Raw genomic sequence first — 15212 nt, 5'->3', positions numbered from 1 at the left:
GTTCCCTTCATTATTTTCAATATAGCAAATATGCATTTGTATAATTCATAAACTTATTTAAAAATTTCTAATTTTCAGTGTTCATGTGACAATGGCTGCTAAAAATTCAGTTTTGCCATCACAGGAATAAATTACATTTTAAAGTACATTAAAATGGAAAACAGTTCTTCTAAATTGGAATACGATTTTACAATATTGCTGTTTTTACTGTTTTTTTTTTTTTTTTTTGGTTACTCTTCAGAATGTATTTGTTCTGAATTGATTATACATGCCTTTCTGATAAAGTATTTGGCTTTGTTCATATGCCATTGAAAAGCTGTGTAAATGTAATTGCATTCTTGTCAGAGTCAGATCAAGTTACATATGGATTTTGAAAAATACAACAATTACACCTCACACTAATCAGAACCTTGGCTTAGCAGTAGTTGCAAGTCCTCTGACAGGTTAAACCATGGTGCTAATCACACTCAACTTTTATGATTCTGTTTCCTATCCTCTCTCCACTCTCCTATCAGTAGAAGTGGCAAAAGACCAAAAAAAAAGAAATCCCACCCATGCCATTTTAGCGATGTATTGTGCTATGATCCACACCTGGCTAGGAAACAAAACCCACTGTCCAATTACTTTTGGGTTGTGATTAAATGAGAGTGTAATTCCTACACGGTTCACAGTTTATGTATAAATGCAGTCAAATTAAAGATGGCCACAGGTGCACATTTTCAAATCAAGTGGATCACTGTCCTAACACTGCTATCGAATAACCAGAACAATCACATTCAGTGTTTTCACAATAACCGTGGCATGATCTCGCGCCGTTCTGCTAGTATATGGTTGATACGTTAGTTTGGTGCACTTTTCAACCTCACACCTGTAACACTATAGTAGGCCTTTTCTGTACAGCTTTATTCGTGTTCCATTGTATTGAAATAATTTGTCTACCACCGTAGTCTCACATAGAATTGAATCTCACCTCATGAAAGCGAGCAAGTGTGTTGGGGAGGGTTTTACACTAGGATTTCTGGCATGTTGTGAAAGCTCATAACAGATGTTCTTTAATATCCTTTCCTCAATTCTGTAGGAGATAGCGCTCAATTTAACAAGCCCCTGTCTCTGCACCATATTATCTGCAGGCAGCAAACATTTAATTTGAATTTGCCTCGTTTTGACATCCATTGTATATAACAAGTCCTCCACAGTCAAGTGGCAAATCATCTTTTTCATCGCCGATAAACAACAGGGCCACAGACAATCTCAGTGGCTTCCTGATATTTTAATCATTTTTGGAGCTTGCATAAGTTGTTCAATGTGTTAAATATTCTTCATTTAGAGAAGGTCAGCACGTTTTTGGCGGCAGAAACAGTCCCAGCTGTGCATAGTCAAATATCCGGCAATCCTTATTTCGTTCTGTGTTCTTCCACCACAAAAGTGTTACTTTAATGCAAAACGAATAAGGCTTTGATATAGTAATTGGTAGTGACCTTTATTTTTACCCTGATAGGTTGTTTTACTAAGGGGCTTGATAATGTAAAGCTCCCCTACGAATAGGTTTCAATAAGAGTGATAAGAAAGGATATAAATGACATGCTGATAAGGAGCCTCGTATCTCATATATGAGAATATATCATCTCCACAAATTCAAGGCTGTAATCTAGTGGCGCCTCCGCTCAGGAACTAGGAAGCTATTAGAGCTGTTTACAGACTGTATTTCTGTTCAAAATACAAAGGCAGGCCTGAAAAACCTACTGCATTCAGTGAGTGCTGGTAACTCAGTCGCATATAGGTGCTAAGAATTAACCCCAAATAATAGACTCTCTGTATTACCAGGTATACTAATGACATTTTATAATGGAATGGTTTCCTACTTTGTTTATTTGAGTGGACAGGCTTGAATCGGTGAACTTTTCATATGCAGGAGGCCATGGGCTGCTGTAACACCATTTTTAAGGATCTGAAATCTCAGAAATGAGCAGCTAAATAAGGCATGTAGTCCCTATGGTCTCTTTAAAAGCCATTTTAAACCAATTAGAGTGTGATGTTAGACTCAAGATGCAATGGGTGATTAGAATTGACATCGGATGTTGGTATGATTCTTTTGGGTCTTCATGAAATGTCTGTAACATACTTTGGTTAAAATTCCTCAGTGGTCTTGTAAAACAACAACTTTTTTACTAGAGGTCTGATAGTGGATTTTACCAATGCCGATAGCTAGGTTGGACCACACTGGCCGATACAGATTAATCAACCGATAGTTTTTAAAATGGATACTGAACAAAAACTAAAATAGTGCTTTACTTAAAAAAAAAATAGTATTGTGAGTATTGAGCCATACTTTTCATACTATATTACATAGCTTATTAACTAATGTTAACAGAAGCAACTTCAAATTTAAATACGTATTAGTAGATGTTGAAATTAACACATTCTAACTAGATGGCCATCTTTAAATATCTAATTACACATCTAAAAATACACAAAGGCCATAGCATTGAAATTACATATTGTATGTATACTCTCACACTTTAATTGTTTCTATTCTGGTCCAGAACAGTAATGATTATCTAATCAAAATAACAAAATATACAGCTCACTATGTGAAGCATACAGCTTTATTAGAGCCACAGAAAGACAAACGTTTCACAGAAAAATGCACAATACACAATCTTCCAGCCCAGGGTGGAAAACAAATGCATTAATGTGACCATCAACTCTTGATGATGATGATGATGATGATAATTGCAATATGCATTATGAACTAACCAAATTAATAAATAGATGCTATGAAATGTTTATTTCTACATTTACATTTTACCATTTACCAATACAGTTTTTTTTTTTTTTTTAATTAACATTTAATGGATTGTGAATGAATAAACCTAAAGTAAAAAAAAATATATATATATAATAATAATAATTAAAATAATTAGGCTGATGAAACTACAGGACAAAAAAATAAATAAATACAGTGCATATATAAGACTAGGTTTTTCTCCAAATAAGCTCATTGTCTAGGTTACTTTACAGGAAATAAGAAGCATTGTCCCTCCTGGTTCTAGGAAAATGCATCTACTTCATAAAAGCACACTGGTCTATATGAAAAACCGTCATTACAGAAACTAAAATAATGTCTCCTGAAATGTTATTTAGCAAATGCATTAACAAACGTACACATGTTCTATTCCAGGAACTACTGAGTTCTGCTGAGAACAGAAATATGTATAAACCAGACGTTGGAGGATATGCTCGAAATCCACTCTCTCTCTGTACTGTAGTTGGCCAAGAACATTTGGACCAAGAGGAAGACATGGATTAAACAAAGAAAGGCTGTGACATACTTCTCATTTGGCTCTGGGGTCCACAGCGGGAGAAGAATGGCACTTCTCAAGGTCTTGCCAAGAAGGCTAGTGGTTGAGTGAACTTCCTGAGCCCGTGAGAACTGGATGTTCCACTTCTTTTGTGTGTTTAGTGCCATTAGTACTCTGTCCTTTTCAGTTTTAAATAGAGGACATCATGCTGTGACCAGTCACTGATCTGCAAATGTCAGGTCCGCGGCACTCAGGTTGTGGTTCAGTATTACAGCCTTTCATTCTGATTTTCACTCCAATCGTTTATGGTAATGATAATTTAGGTAAGCGCTTCCCACAGCTGCCGTGCTTATTTACAGTTTCACTGAGGCTTTAGAATGTCTTGTGAGCACTTAAAACGTTTTATTTTCAAAGGCTGCCCCTAAAATGTTCACATGGAGATTCAGTAAAGAAGTGCACTGGAGCTTGTATACAAATCGACTTTGTGAAGGGAATATGGGAAGACTCTTGAACAGCCTTGAGATTTGGCCTGGCCTCCATTTTAGATGCTGAACCGATATATTAATGCAGTCCCCAGTGTTATGTTTCCCTTAAAAATGTGTGTCTTAAGACATGTCTACATGTCTGCTGGGCTCTTCTTATACTAGTAGGTACAGTGCAAGTTAATTTGAACATCAAAGCTTTGCTATGAGCTGCATATTGTATTATAAAAACAAAAGACGTGAGTAGTTTGATGAAATAGTAATTGAATCCCTCTTATGAGGTACGAATGTCTGGAGAAACATCTGTGAAACAAGTTGGCCATTAAATATGCAACGGCATATTCAAAAATTCCTTTTGCATAAGATGGCAGTGCTTTAAAGAGAATTATAATGGCCTGAAGCTCATTCAAGTACTGCCATTTAGCATGTGTGAATCTGATTGAAACAATCTCCATACTGCTTTTGTTTATATCCAGTGTTGAGGTAAACTAGAGCCTGAATAATATCTGCTACAAAAGCACCGCAGCCTTCAAAGTTAAAGGTGAGGTCTTCCCTTTTTGATGTTAAATTATTTCTCAACCCCATGTCGACATGTAAAACAGTTGAGACATTTTTAAAATGTCAACAAAAAGTGTAAACAAGTTCAAATTTTACACATTTGAACATTTTAACCAGTCCGACCAAGTGACCAAAGCACACTTCATCTATGACTGCCATTGAAAAAAATTAAGGCTCAGGCTATCTGTCTACATTTTAGTATTTTAAAATAAGCAATAGTTTATTTTACAAATCACAAATATTTTATAGCTTTTTTTTATTTTTACATGTATTTATATTAAGGAAAATAATTTGTAATAACAAAGTTTATTAAGGGGCTTATAAAGTTTAGGTTAGAGAGATAAAGCATTACTTTCCCCATACCTAAACTTAATAGCTACAAATTAGGAGTACATTGAGGCAAAATTCATAGTTAATAGTTAGTTACAGTAATAGTGAGAATTGGAATGAAGTGTGACTTGATAGGAGTTATTTTTCTTGTGGTGCTGTACCCTTTACCTTCTACATTTATGCAGTGGATATTGTTTCTGTTGCATGGTTGTTCTGAAATCCAACTAAACTATCAAACAAAGAACGTCTCAAAGTTTTTATGCTGCATGTTGTGACATAAATCATGGCTAAAGGATATTTTAATTAAGGTAAATGGCAGATATTGGCACAGCAGTCTTGCAGCTAATACTTTGGCAATGAGTTTCACTAGGCGCAGATCACTGTATTAATCCCAGAGAAATGGTTGGAAACTCTTCAGCACACATGAAGTCAGGAGGGGGTCGCAGTGTTGCACTGGCGTACTTACCTTCTTGTCATTAAAAAAAAAAAAAAAATCCTGTTAACAAGGCTCGGACTGTGAGCTGAAGGCTTGTTTCTCTCATCGTGGTCAGCAAATTGTAGCCCTAAGATAATTACATAAACGGAACAACAATGTGGACCTTTTGAGACACTCACTCCAAATTGTCATTCTTAATATAATTGTGACCCTGGACCACAAAACCAGTCATAAGGGTCAATTTTTCGAAATTGAGATTTATACATCATCTGAAAGCTGAATAAATAAGCTTTCCATTGATGCATTTTTTAGGATAGGACAATATTTGGCCGAGATACAACTATTTGAAAATCTGGAATCTGATGGTGCAAAATAAAATCTAAACTGAGAAAATTGCCTTTAAAGTTGTCCAAATTAAGTTCTTAGCAATGTATATTACTAATAAAAAATTAAGTTTTGATACATTTACTGTAGGAAATTTACAAAATATCTTCATGGAACATGATCTTTACTTAATATACTAATGATTTAAAAGAAAAATCGATAATTTTGACCCATACAATGTTTTTTTTTGGCTATTGCTAAAAATATACCCCAAAACCAGTCTTAAGTCGCTTGGATATATTTTTAGCAATAGCCAAAAAAAAAAAAAAAAAAAACATTGTATGGGTCAAAATTATCGATTTTTCTTTTAAATCATTAGTATATTAAGTAAAGATCATGTTCCATGAAGATATTTTGTAAATTTCCTACTGTAAATATATCTAAACTTAATTTTTGATTAGTAATATGCATTGCTAAGAACTTCATTTGGACAATTTTAAAGGCAATTTTCTCAGTATTTTGATTTTTTTGCACCCTCAGAATCCAGATTTTCAAATAGTTGTATCTCGGCCAAATATTGTCCTATCCTAACAAACCATACATCAATGGAAAGCTTATTTATTCAGCTAAATCTCAATTTCAAAAAATTGACCCTTATGACTGGACATGTTTTTGGAAACAATACCGATATCATCTCCGTCTAAAATAGAAAAACAACAATTTGTGAACACGGTGATGTCATGCGCAGGTGTATTATGTGTTCAGTCTAAAGGTATGCACAAGTTTCTTTACAACTACTGGCCTAGCATGCATAATGCAGTGTTTTTAGTAGTTTTTACGGATCGGTGTGAATGGGGATCGTTTTGACAACGATGTCGTCTATACACAAAACTTCTCTATTTTTGTAGTACATTGTTGTTGTGTACAAATACCTTAATGCACGTTTGCAGGGGCAGATTTAAGCAGACTAAATGATTAGAGAAGTCCCGTATATGTCACCAAATAAAACCAATATTACGAGGTATTTAAAAAAAAAAAAAAGTATGCACACGTGAATTGTTCACAATAAAATCTATAACATGCATTTAGAAAATAGATAGGATTAATTTTCATTTCATGCTGACTGTGACGAGAGGGGCGGGGCCGAGAGCCGCGGGAATGGAGCGAGGCCGGTGGAGTAATTGCTAGGCCTGGTCCTCTCTCCTCCAACACTGTTGTCACTCCTTCTTTTATCCTTCCGGAGCTCCTCCGTGTGACTCGAGACTGGTGAGTGGCGCAGGTATCGCTCATTATCATTAACTCCACCGGCCTCGCTCCGTTCCCACGAAGTTACAAATAAAAGCGCAAAGTGAAAGTACAGTTATTTATTTAGGGCCCTATTTTAACGATCTAAGGCCCCGTCCACATGGAGACGCGTTTAGCTGTATACGCATACATTTTTTTATCGTATAGGTGTTTCGTCCACACGGATCCGGCACTTTGTGAGAGTGAAACCGATATTTTTTTAAACCCGGTCCCAGAGTGGATAAATCTGAAAACGCCACCCTTGCGTTTTCGTGTGGACAGCGAATCCGTATACTTTCTGAAACGATGACGTCATCAGCCCACGTCTCGCCCCTAGTCAGACACCACTACATCACGCTGAACCGATATATTAATGCAGTCCCCAGTGTTATGTTTCCCTTAAAAATGTGTGTCTTAAGACATGTCTACATGTCTGCTGGGCTCTTCTTATACTAGTAGGTACAGTGCAAGTTAATTTGAACATCAAAGCTTTGCTATGAGCTGCATATTGTATTATAAAAACAAAAGACGTGAGTAGTTTGATGAAATAGTAATTGAATCCCTCTTATGAGGTACGAATGTCTGGAGAAACATCTGTGAAACAAGTTGGCCATTAAATATGCAACGGCATATTCAAAAATTCCTTTTGCATAAGATGGCAGTGCTTTAAAGAGAATTATAATGGCCTGAAGCTCATTCAAGTACTGCCATTTAGCATGTGTGAATCTGATTGAAACAATCTCCATACTGCTTTTGTTTATATCCAGTGTTGAGGTAAACTAGAGCCTGAATAATATCTGCTACAAAAGCACCGCAGCCTTCAAAGTTAAAGGTGAGGTCTTCCCTTTTTGATGTTAAATTATTTCTCAACCCCATGTCGACATGTAAAACAGTTGAGACATTTTTAAAATGTCAACAAAAAGTGTAAACAAGTTCAAATTTTACACATTTGAACATTTTAACCAGTCCGACCAAGTGACCAAAGCACACTTCATCTATGACTGCCATTGAAAAAAATTAAGGCTCAGGCTATCTGTCTACATTTTAGTATTTTAAAATAAGCAATAGTTTATTTTACAAATCACAAATATTTTATAGCTTTTTTTTATTTTTACATGTATTTATATTAAGGAAAATAATTTGTAATAACAAAGTTTATTAAGGGGCTTATAAAGTTTAGGTTAGAGAGATAAAGCATTACTTTCCCCATACCTAAACTTAATAGCTACAAATTAGGAGTACATTGAGGCAAAATTCATAGTTAATAGTTAGTTACAGTAATAGTGAGAATTGGAATGAAGTGTGACTTGATAGGAGTTATTTTTCTTGTGGTGCTGTACCCTTTACCTTCTACATTTATGCAGTGGATATTGTTTCTGTTGCATGGTTGTTCTGAAATCCAACTAAACTATCAAACAAAGAACGTCTCAAAGTTTTTATGCTGCATGTTGTGACATAAATCATGGCTAAAGGATATTTTAATTAAGGTAAATGGCAGATATTGGCACAGCAGTCTTGCAGCTAATACTTTGGCAATGAGTTTCACTAGGCGCAGATCACTGTATTAATCCCAGAGAAATGGTTGGAAACTCTTCAGCACACATGAAGTCAGGAGGGGGTCGCAGTGTTGCACTGGCGTACTTACCTTCTTGTCATTAAAAAAAAAAAAAAAATCCTGTTAACAAGGCTCGGACTGTGAGCTGAAGGCTTGTTTCTCTCATCGTGGTCAGCAAATTGTAGCCCTAAGATAATTACATAAACGGAACAACAATGTGGACCTTTTGAGACACTCACTCCAAATTGTCATTCTTAATATAATTGTGACCCTGGACCACAAAACCAGTCATAAGGGTCAATTTTTCGAAATTGAGATTTATACATCATCTGAAAGCTGAATAAATAAGCTTTCCATTGATGCATTTTTTAGGATAGGACAATATTTGGCCGAGATACAACTATTTGAAAATCTGGAATCTGATGGTGCAAAATAAAATCTAAACTGAGAAAATTGCCTTTAAAGTTGTCCAAATTAAGTTCTTAGCAATGTATATTACTAATAAAAAATTAAGTTTTGATACATTTACTGTAGGAAATTTACAAAATATCTTCATGGAACATGATCTTTACTTAATATACTAATGATTTAAAAGAAAAATCGATAATTTTGACCCATACAATGTTTTTTTTTGGCTATTGCTAAAAATATACCCCAAAACCAGTCTTAAGTCGCTTGGATATATTTTTAGCAATAGCCAAAAGAAAAAAAAAAAAAAACATTGTATGGGTCAAAATTATTGATTTTTCTTTTATGCCAAAAATCATTAGAATATTAAGTAAAGATCATGTTCCATGAAGATATTTTGTAAATTTCCTACTGTAAATATATCTAAACTTAATTTTTGATTAGTAATATGCATTGCTAAGAACTTCATTTGGACAATTTTAAAGGCAATTTTCTCAGTATTTTGATTTTTTTGCACCCTCAGAATCCAGATTTTCAAATAGTCGGCCAACGGCCAAATATTGTCCTATCCTAACAAACCATACATCAATGGAAAGCTTATTTATTCAGCTAAATCTCAATTTCAAAAAATTGACCCTTATGACTGGACATGTTTTTGGAAACAATACCGATATCATCTCCGTCTAAAATAGAAAAACAACAATTTGTGAACACGGTGATGTCATGCGCAGGTGTATTATGTGTTCAGTCTAAAGGTATGCACAAGTTTCTTTACAACTACTGGCCTAGCATGCATAATGCAGTGTTTTTAGTAGTTTTTACGGATCGGTGTGAATGGGGATCGTTTTGACAACGATGTCGTCTATACACAAAACTTCTCTATTTTTGTAGTACATTGTTGTTGTGTACAAATACCTTAATGCACGTTTGCAGGGGCAGATTTAAGCAGACTAAATGATTAGAGAAGTCCCGTATATGTCACCAAATAAAACCAATATTACGAGGTATTTAAAAAAAAAAAAAAGTATGCACACGTGAATTGTTCACAATAAAATCTATAACATGCATTTAGAAAATAGATAGGATTAATTTTCATTTCATGCTGACTGTGACGAGAGGGGCGGGGCCGAGAGCCGCGGGAATGGAGCGAGGCCGGTGGAGTAATTGCTAGGCCTGGTCCTCTCTCCTCCAACACTGTTGTCACTCCTTCTTTTATCCTTCCGGAGCTCCTCCGTGTGACTCGAGACCGGTGAGTGGCACAGGTGTCGCGCATTAGCAATTACTCCACGGGCCTCGCTCCGTTCCCACGGTTCTCGGCCCCGCCCCTCACGTCACACTGACTTTACATTTTTTGTATTCACTCAGACTGAATAATTAAACAAACTTTTATTTGTGATTACCTCGTTTACCAAAAATGTTTACGGACACAGAGAAGCAATTTCAGAACATGGCGTGTGGCAAACACAAAACTTGTTTGGTGACGGATATGAGCTTGATAGAAGATCTTGCTTGTCAAACACACAGTAAGTACCATTCATTCATTAGAAAATGGGTTTGTGCCATCAAATATAGTGCATCAGGTGCTGGTGCAACGGTCGCTTGTTGTCCATCATGAAGCTGAATGGAACAGTTAGGAAAATAACTCGAATCGACACACAGAGTTGCAAGGTTTATTAGAGAATCAGGACTATAAAGTATGCAAGATTCTACTAGTCTCTGAGCAAACCACACAACTAGTCCTTTTCTAAATGTAATACTATAGCCAACCTGACTGCCGTGGTTAGTCATACAGTAATATAATTAAAGAAATTGTTTTTAAATGCAAAAACTAGTGCATCAGGTTACCATATGGATAACTGGGAAGGAAAAATCTTGTTTCAACATAAGTTATTCCTATTACTATGAGTCATATTCATTTTAAATAATAATAATAAAAAATCATTAGGAAGGAAAGCAGCACCTCTGCCTCGGTTAGGGCTGACACTACTGTACCATAAATTATATTCTTTAATATATCTGTGTATATATGTCAGCGAGAATGAACACCACATGAATTGTACCGCAGCCTGCACTGTAAACGTTTCCGTCACGAGTTTGTTTGTTTCTCAAATTTACAGTGAAATTTGGTTCAAAGAGGATGGGTGGCCAAACCCTCCAACTCACAGACATTTACTGGGCACATACAAACACGTCGCTGCATGGAACAAGATACAGTTCCAAGAAAATAAGCCGTAACAAAGAGAGGAGAAGAAATCAAGAGAGAAGGAGGAGGAGTTTTGGGCATCTGTGGTGCGAAGTTAAAAGGAGTCCATGGCCTTGAATTCGCTGAGGGCTTGGACGGGGGATATGTGTTTCTTCTGCGAGCCTCGCCTGACACGGGTCTGGCACTCCTCTGGTTTCTCTCTCTTCACCAGGGGTTTCTTCTCCGGGGCCTTCATGCGCAAGGACACCACCGGGGAATTGATCGCCGCCGTGCCGTACACCTTCTGGTACTTGGTGGAAGCCACATAGGAAGCCTTGACTGTGAGGACCACGGCATTCATTAAGTTCTTGGCTGCCTGGATGAGGGATGTAGCGCTGTCCAGCTAAAGCAATGGGGAGGAGAACATTCAAGTAAGTGTCTGTTGATGATAACTATGGCTAATGTATGGAATGAAATGATGCACTGTTTTGGTCTTAATGCACAGTATTAAAATTAAATAAATACATAAAGTGTGAAACAGTATGCAACAATTGCACAGTTATAAATGAGCTATGGCAGGTTTTTTGAGTAACTGAGCTAGTGTTTAACACTGTCCAAGTATAGATGACCCTAATTGAATATTTGAAGAATGAAGTATGTGTGGCACACCTCAGATGTTTGGCTTAGGACAACTGTTGTCTGATATACAGTTAGGACAACTGTATACTACTGCTGAAAAGTTTTGAATAATTATGATTTTTTAATGAAGTCTCTTATTGTTCATCAAGACTGCTATATACAGTGGGGAAAAAAAGTATTTAGTCAGCCACCAATTGTGCAAGTTCTCCCACTTAAAAAGATGAGAGAGGCCTGTAATTTTCATCATAGGTATTCTATATATTTTTTTGCCCCACTGTATATATATATATATATATATATATATATATATACTGTATATACAACAACAAAAAACAAAACAGTAATACAGTGAATATTATTATAATTTACAATTTAAAATAAGTGTCACATTATGTTCAGAAATTGTTCTAATATGCTGATTTGCTGCAGTTTTTGATCAATAGAAAGTTAAAAAGAACAGCATTTATTTTAAATATAAATCATCTGTAACATTATAAATGACTTTACTGTCACTTTGATTCATTTAATCGTATAACATTTCCCACAAAAATCTAAATTATTCTTAACTTTTGACCGGTAGTGCTCATGCTGGACGAAGCCCATTATCTAGGTCTGTTAGACCGACTAGTGCGATTTCAGTCAAACTAAAGCAGTGAAAATTTCTTTGGACACCGCAATGGTCGTGATATGACACAAAAAGAAATAATAATACATACAAAATGTAAATATATACAACTTATGTGTATTGATCTTCTATTGGTCACAAGTCTTAACATGAAACTAATTCACAGATCAGTACTTTGGAGCTTGTGTTGCCGTTTTCCCATATTTACATATGTATGAATAGAAATCAATGGAACATAAGTGTAGTGTGACCGCATTTACATGACATTTTAAAAAGACAATATTATTGTTTCAGTCAGTTTGAAATCAAAATTTGAAAGCACATAAAACAAACAAACAAACATGGTCATTGAATCAAAATCTGTATGCCCAAAATCACCTTACCCCTGAAACAATGAGTTCTCCTCCCAGGTTCTGAACCTCAGCCTTGACCTTGCTGCAGATGTTGAGCTGGTGGCAGTAGAGGGCGATTCTCTGGAGGTACGCCAATAAGTCCTGCTTACAGGCTGAGTCTGGGCACTAAAAGAGATGGGAATACATGACAGACACTTGACCTTTACATATTCACTGGCTAGAGCAAATATGAGGTGAGGAGGGTGAAGCGACGATGACTGAAGATGAAATTAGCTCCATCTTGAAGATGACTCAGAGGTTTGTCATCATCACATATTGGCTAAAGTAGGCTCATTCGTAAATCTCCTGCTATCATCATGATTGCTTATTTTGTTAATAGGAACACTGTACACATAAATATAAAGCACGACATTAAACAAGCACAATGAAATGGAAAGTACTTCTCATCCCTGAGGGTTCGAGGAAACATTTTATAATGAACACCAGCCCATATCACAGTAAATAAAATGGCCTTATTTTCCTTTAAATGTTATGAAGCCAGTGGGGAGAGATGCATGGACTGTTTCTGATGTCATGACACAGCGATTGCTTATCTCATGAATATTTATTAGGTTGTGATTATATGTTGTTGTGTAACCTTCCTGCAGTCACAAACTACTTAAATATTCATGAGCCAGGACTTTGGCATAATCGAATTGGTAATGTGTACAGACTTTGCTTTGAGATCAGACCAGTGTTACATTATTTGCCTTTATTTATATAATTTAACTGACTTTCACTGTTTTGATAACTATTTGTAAGCACACAAATCCTAAATTTGTTAGCATATGCCCATCCTCCAAATATATCTCTCTGGAAATTGGATCTGTTGTGTTTTTTCTTCTTTAACACATCAAAACTGTAATGTGAAGAATGCAATATCAAATTAATTTGTCAATAAGAAAATGGTTGTCTATTTTTCTACTTGTAGGTTCATTCTGTGTAGTGCATTTACATGTAAGAACGACACTTTTTCTGGCTCCCATTCGAAACCATAGATGAGCACTTTCAATTTAATGTCAAGACTTTTTGGAAAAATAATAATTTTGCACATACAGCACCTCGCATGCCAAGACAAGATTACTGCTTTGACACACTTCTAACACAGTGGTTAACTCAGCGACTTTGCATAAAATAATAAGTCCTGTCAGAAGTTGTTAAATAGTTGGCTCCAATTTTTTCTCCCTTAGCGTCACATGAACTTTGAGTGAAAAAGACTGATGAGACACATTTAATAACTGTTGAAGCAGCTTTATCTTTGACACGGCTGAGCAGCTGTAACGTCCTTAGTGTTTAGCGATCGAGTGTCTCTCTTCAGGAGGCAACCTCTCGCTGTGCCGGAGGATGACAAAGGGGAAATGGAGAAATATAGAACCCTCTTTTTTCACCTCCAGGGCCCAGCAGCTTTAGGTCTGCTGTGTCAAGTGCAGCAGTTACAGGAGCTGCTTGCATGTGATTCTGAGGAGGGCTGACTGCTGTCATGACCACACAAACACCACTGTGGCCAAGCCTGGCAGTCGTCTATGGCAGTGGCTTTGCAAACCCAACAAAACTGCTTTAAAACAAAAGGTCTTTAAAATATCTTAAATATATTAATATCAGCTGAACTGCAGTAGTAGTCATGTTTGCATTTTCTTTCCAGTTGCGTCCATAGTAGTTAATCTGTCGTTTTGTGGAACATAACAAAATTAGGCAGATATTTTCACCAAAATACATGCAGTTGTATGTAAATGAAGCAGTATGTTCTTCTTTTTAAAGTCTGTTTTAACTTATATGATTAGTTACAATTAGCATTGTGTTTGACAGCCACAGCTGTACACTATTCTACCATTTTACATTTAACTTATTGTGCACCAAAACATTCAAAGCTTTATATACAGTAAATGAAGCATACTGTATCCTATGATGGCTGTCGTTTCTGAATTGTTTTGTCTTTTCCAGCACTGAGAAGCAGCTTGATTATTGAGCACCTGGTTCTGTTTTACACCGCCTACTCAGAGATTCTTTCTGAAATGAATACAGTCCCTTTATAAGTCCTGGGAACCCCAGATGGCCATAAGATGTAAATACTGTGTTAGTGGGAAAATGGTTTGATAAGGGACAAGTCAAGCCACCTGTTCAGACTACCCAATGAACACAACACGTGGCAGTGGAGAGCATGGATTTCTGCTATGGGCGGGACACAAGGGCCTGAAAAAAGGGGTGTTCTGTTTTGGAAAGCAGGAACTCTCTGGCCATCTCAGGTGTGCTTGTACACTCGGATTACACTCTGATCAGCAGTGTGATCAGGTTCCCCCTCACTTAGATAAAGGGAAAAGAAATACGGCAAGAAAACAACAAAAACAAAATGAGGCCTCGCCAGTGGTGACACAGCAGGTTTCTTGTATCTTTTTGATCAGTCTCCCAGCGTTGATGACAACAAAAGGGTCATTCCTGTTACAGTGGGTATAGAAAATAATCACTCCCCTTTAAAATAAACACATGTTGTTGCTTTGCAGCCTGAAATTAAGATGGACACAGCTTTTATTTTATCCAGCTGTATTTACTCAGTGCAACTTAGAACATCCAAGTCAAAGATATAACACCAACATGTCGGAAAAAAAATATTTAGCTTTAATTACAGCCTTTAGTCTGTTGGGACCTGTCTCTGTCTCTACTAACTTTGCACATCTAGACTTTGCAATATTTGCCCACT

At 36.4% G+C, this 15212-nt stretch overlaps 1 protein-coding gene across 1 annotated transcript in view; it reads right to left on the bottom strand.

Moving 5' to 3' along the window:
• Positions 1–10345: 10345 nt before the first annotated feature.
• The window catches only part of ctnna2 (catenin (cadherin-associated protein), alpha 2), a 462098-nt gene continuing 457231 nt past the window's right edge, over positions 10346–15212 (bottom strand). Inside the window, exons 17-18 of the mRNA XM_016491151.1 lie at positions 12509–12643; positions 10346–11264 (exon numbers count right to left, since the gene is read on the bottom strand). Of these exons, the coding sequence (XP_016346637.1) occupies positions 10977–11264; positions 12509–12643 (423 nt within the window). The 3' untranslated portion in view covers positions 10346–10976. The remainder of the gene's footprint in view (positions 11265–12508; positions 12644–15212) is intronic.

The sequence above is a fragment of the Sinocyclocheilus anshuiensis genome, unplaced genomic scaffold (genome assembly GCF_001515605.1).
Source record: "Sinocyclocheilus anshuiensis isolate Anshui unplaced genomic scaffold, SAMN03320099.WGS_v1.1 scaffold322, whole genome shotgun sequence".
NCBI lineage: Eukaryota > Metazoa > Chordata > Actinopteri > Cypriniformes > Cyprinidae > Sinocyclocheilus > Sinocyclocheilus anshuiensis.
This window is presented reverse-complemented; position numbering and strand designations above follow the sequence as displayed.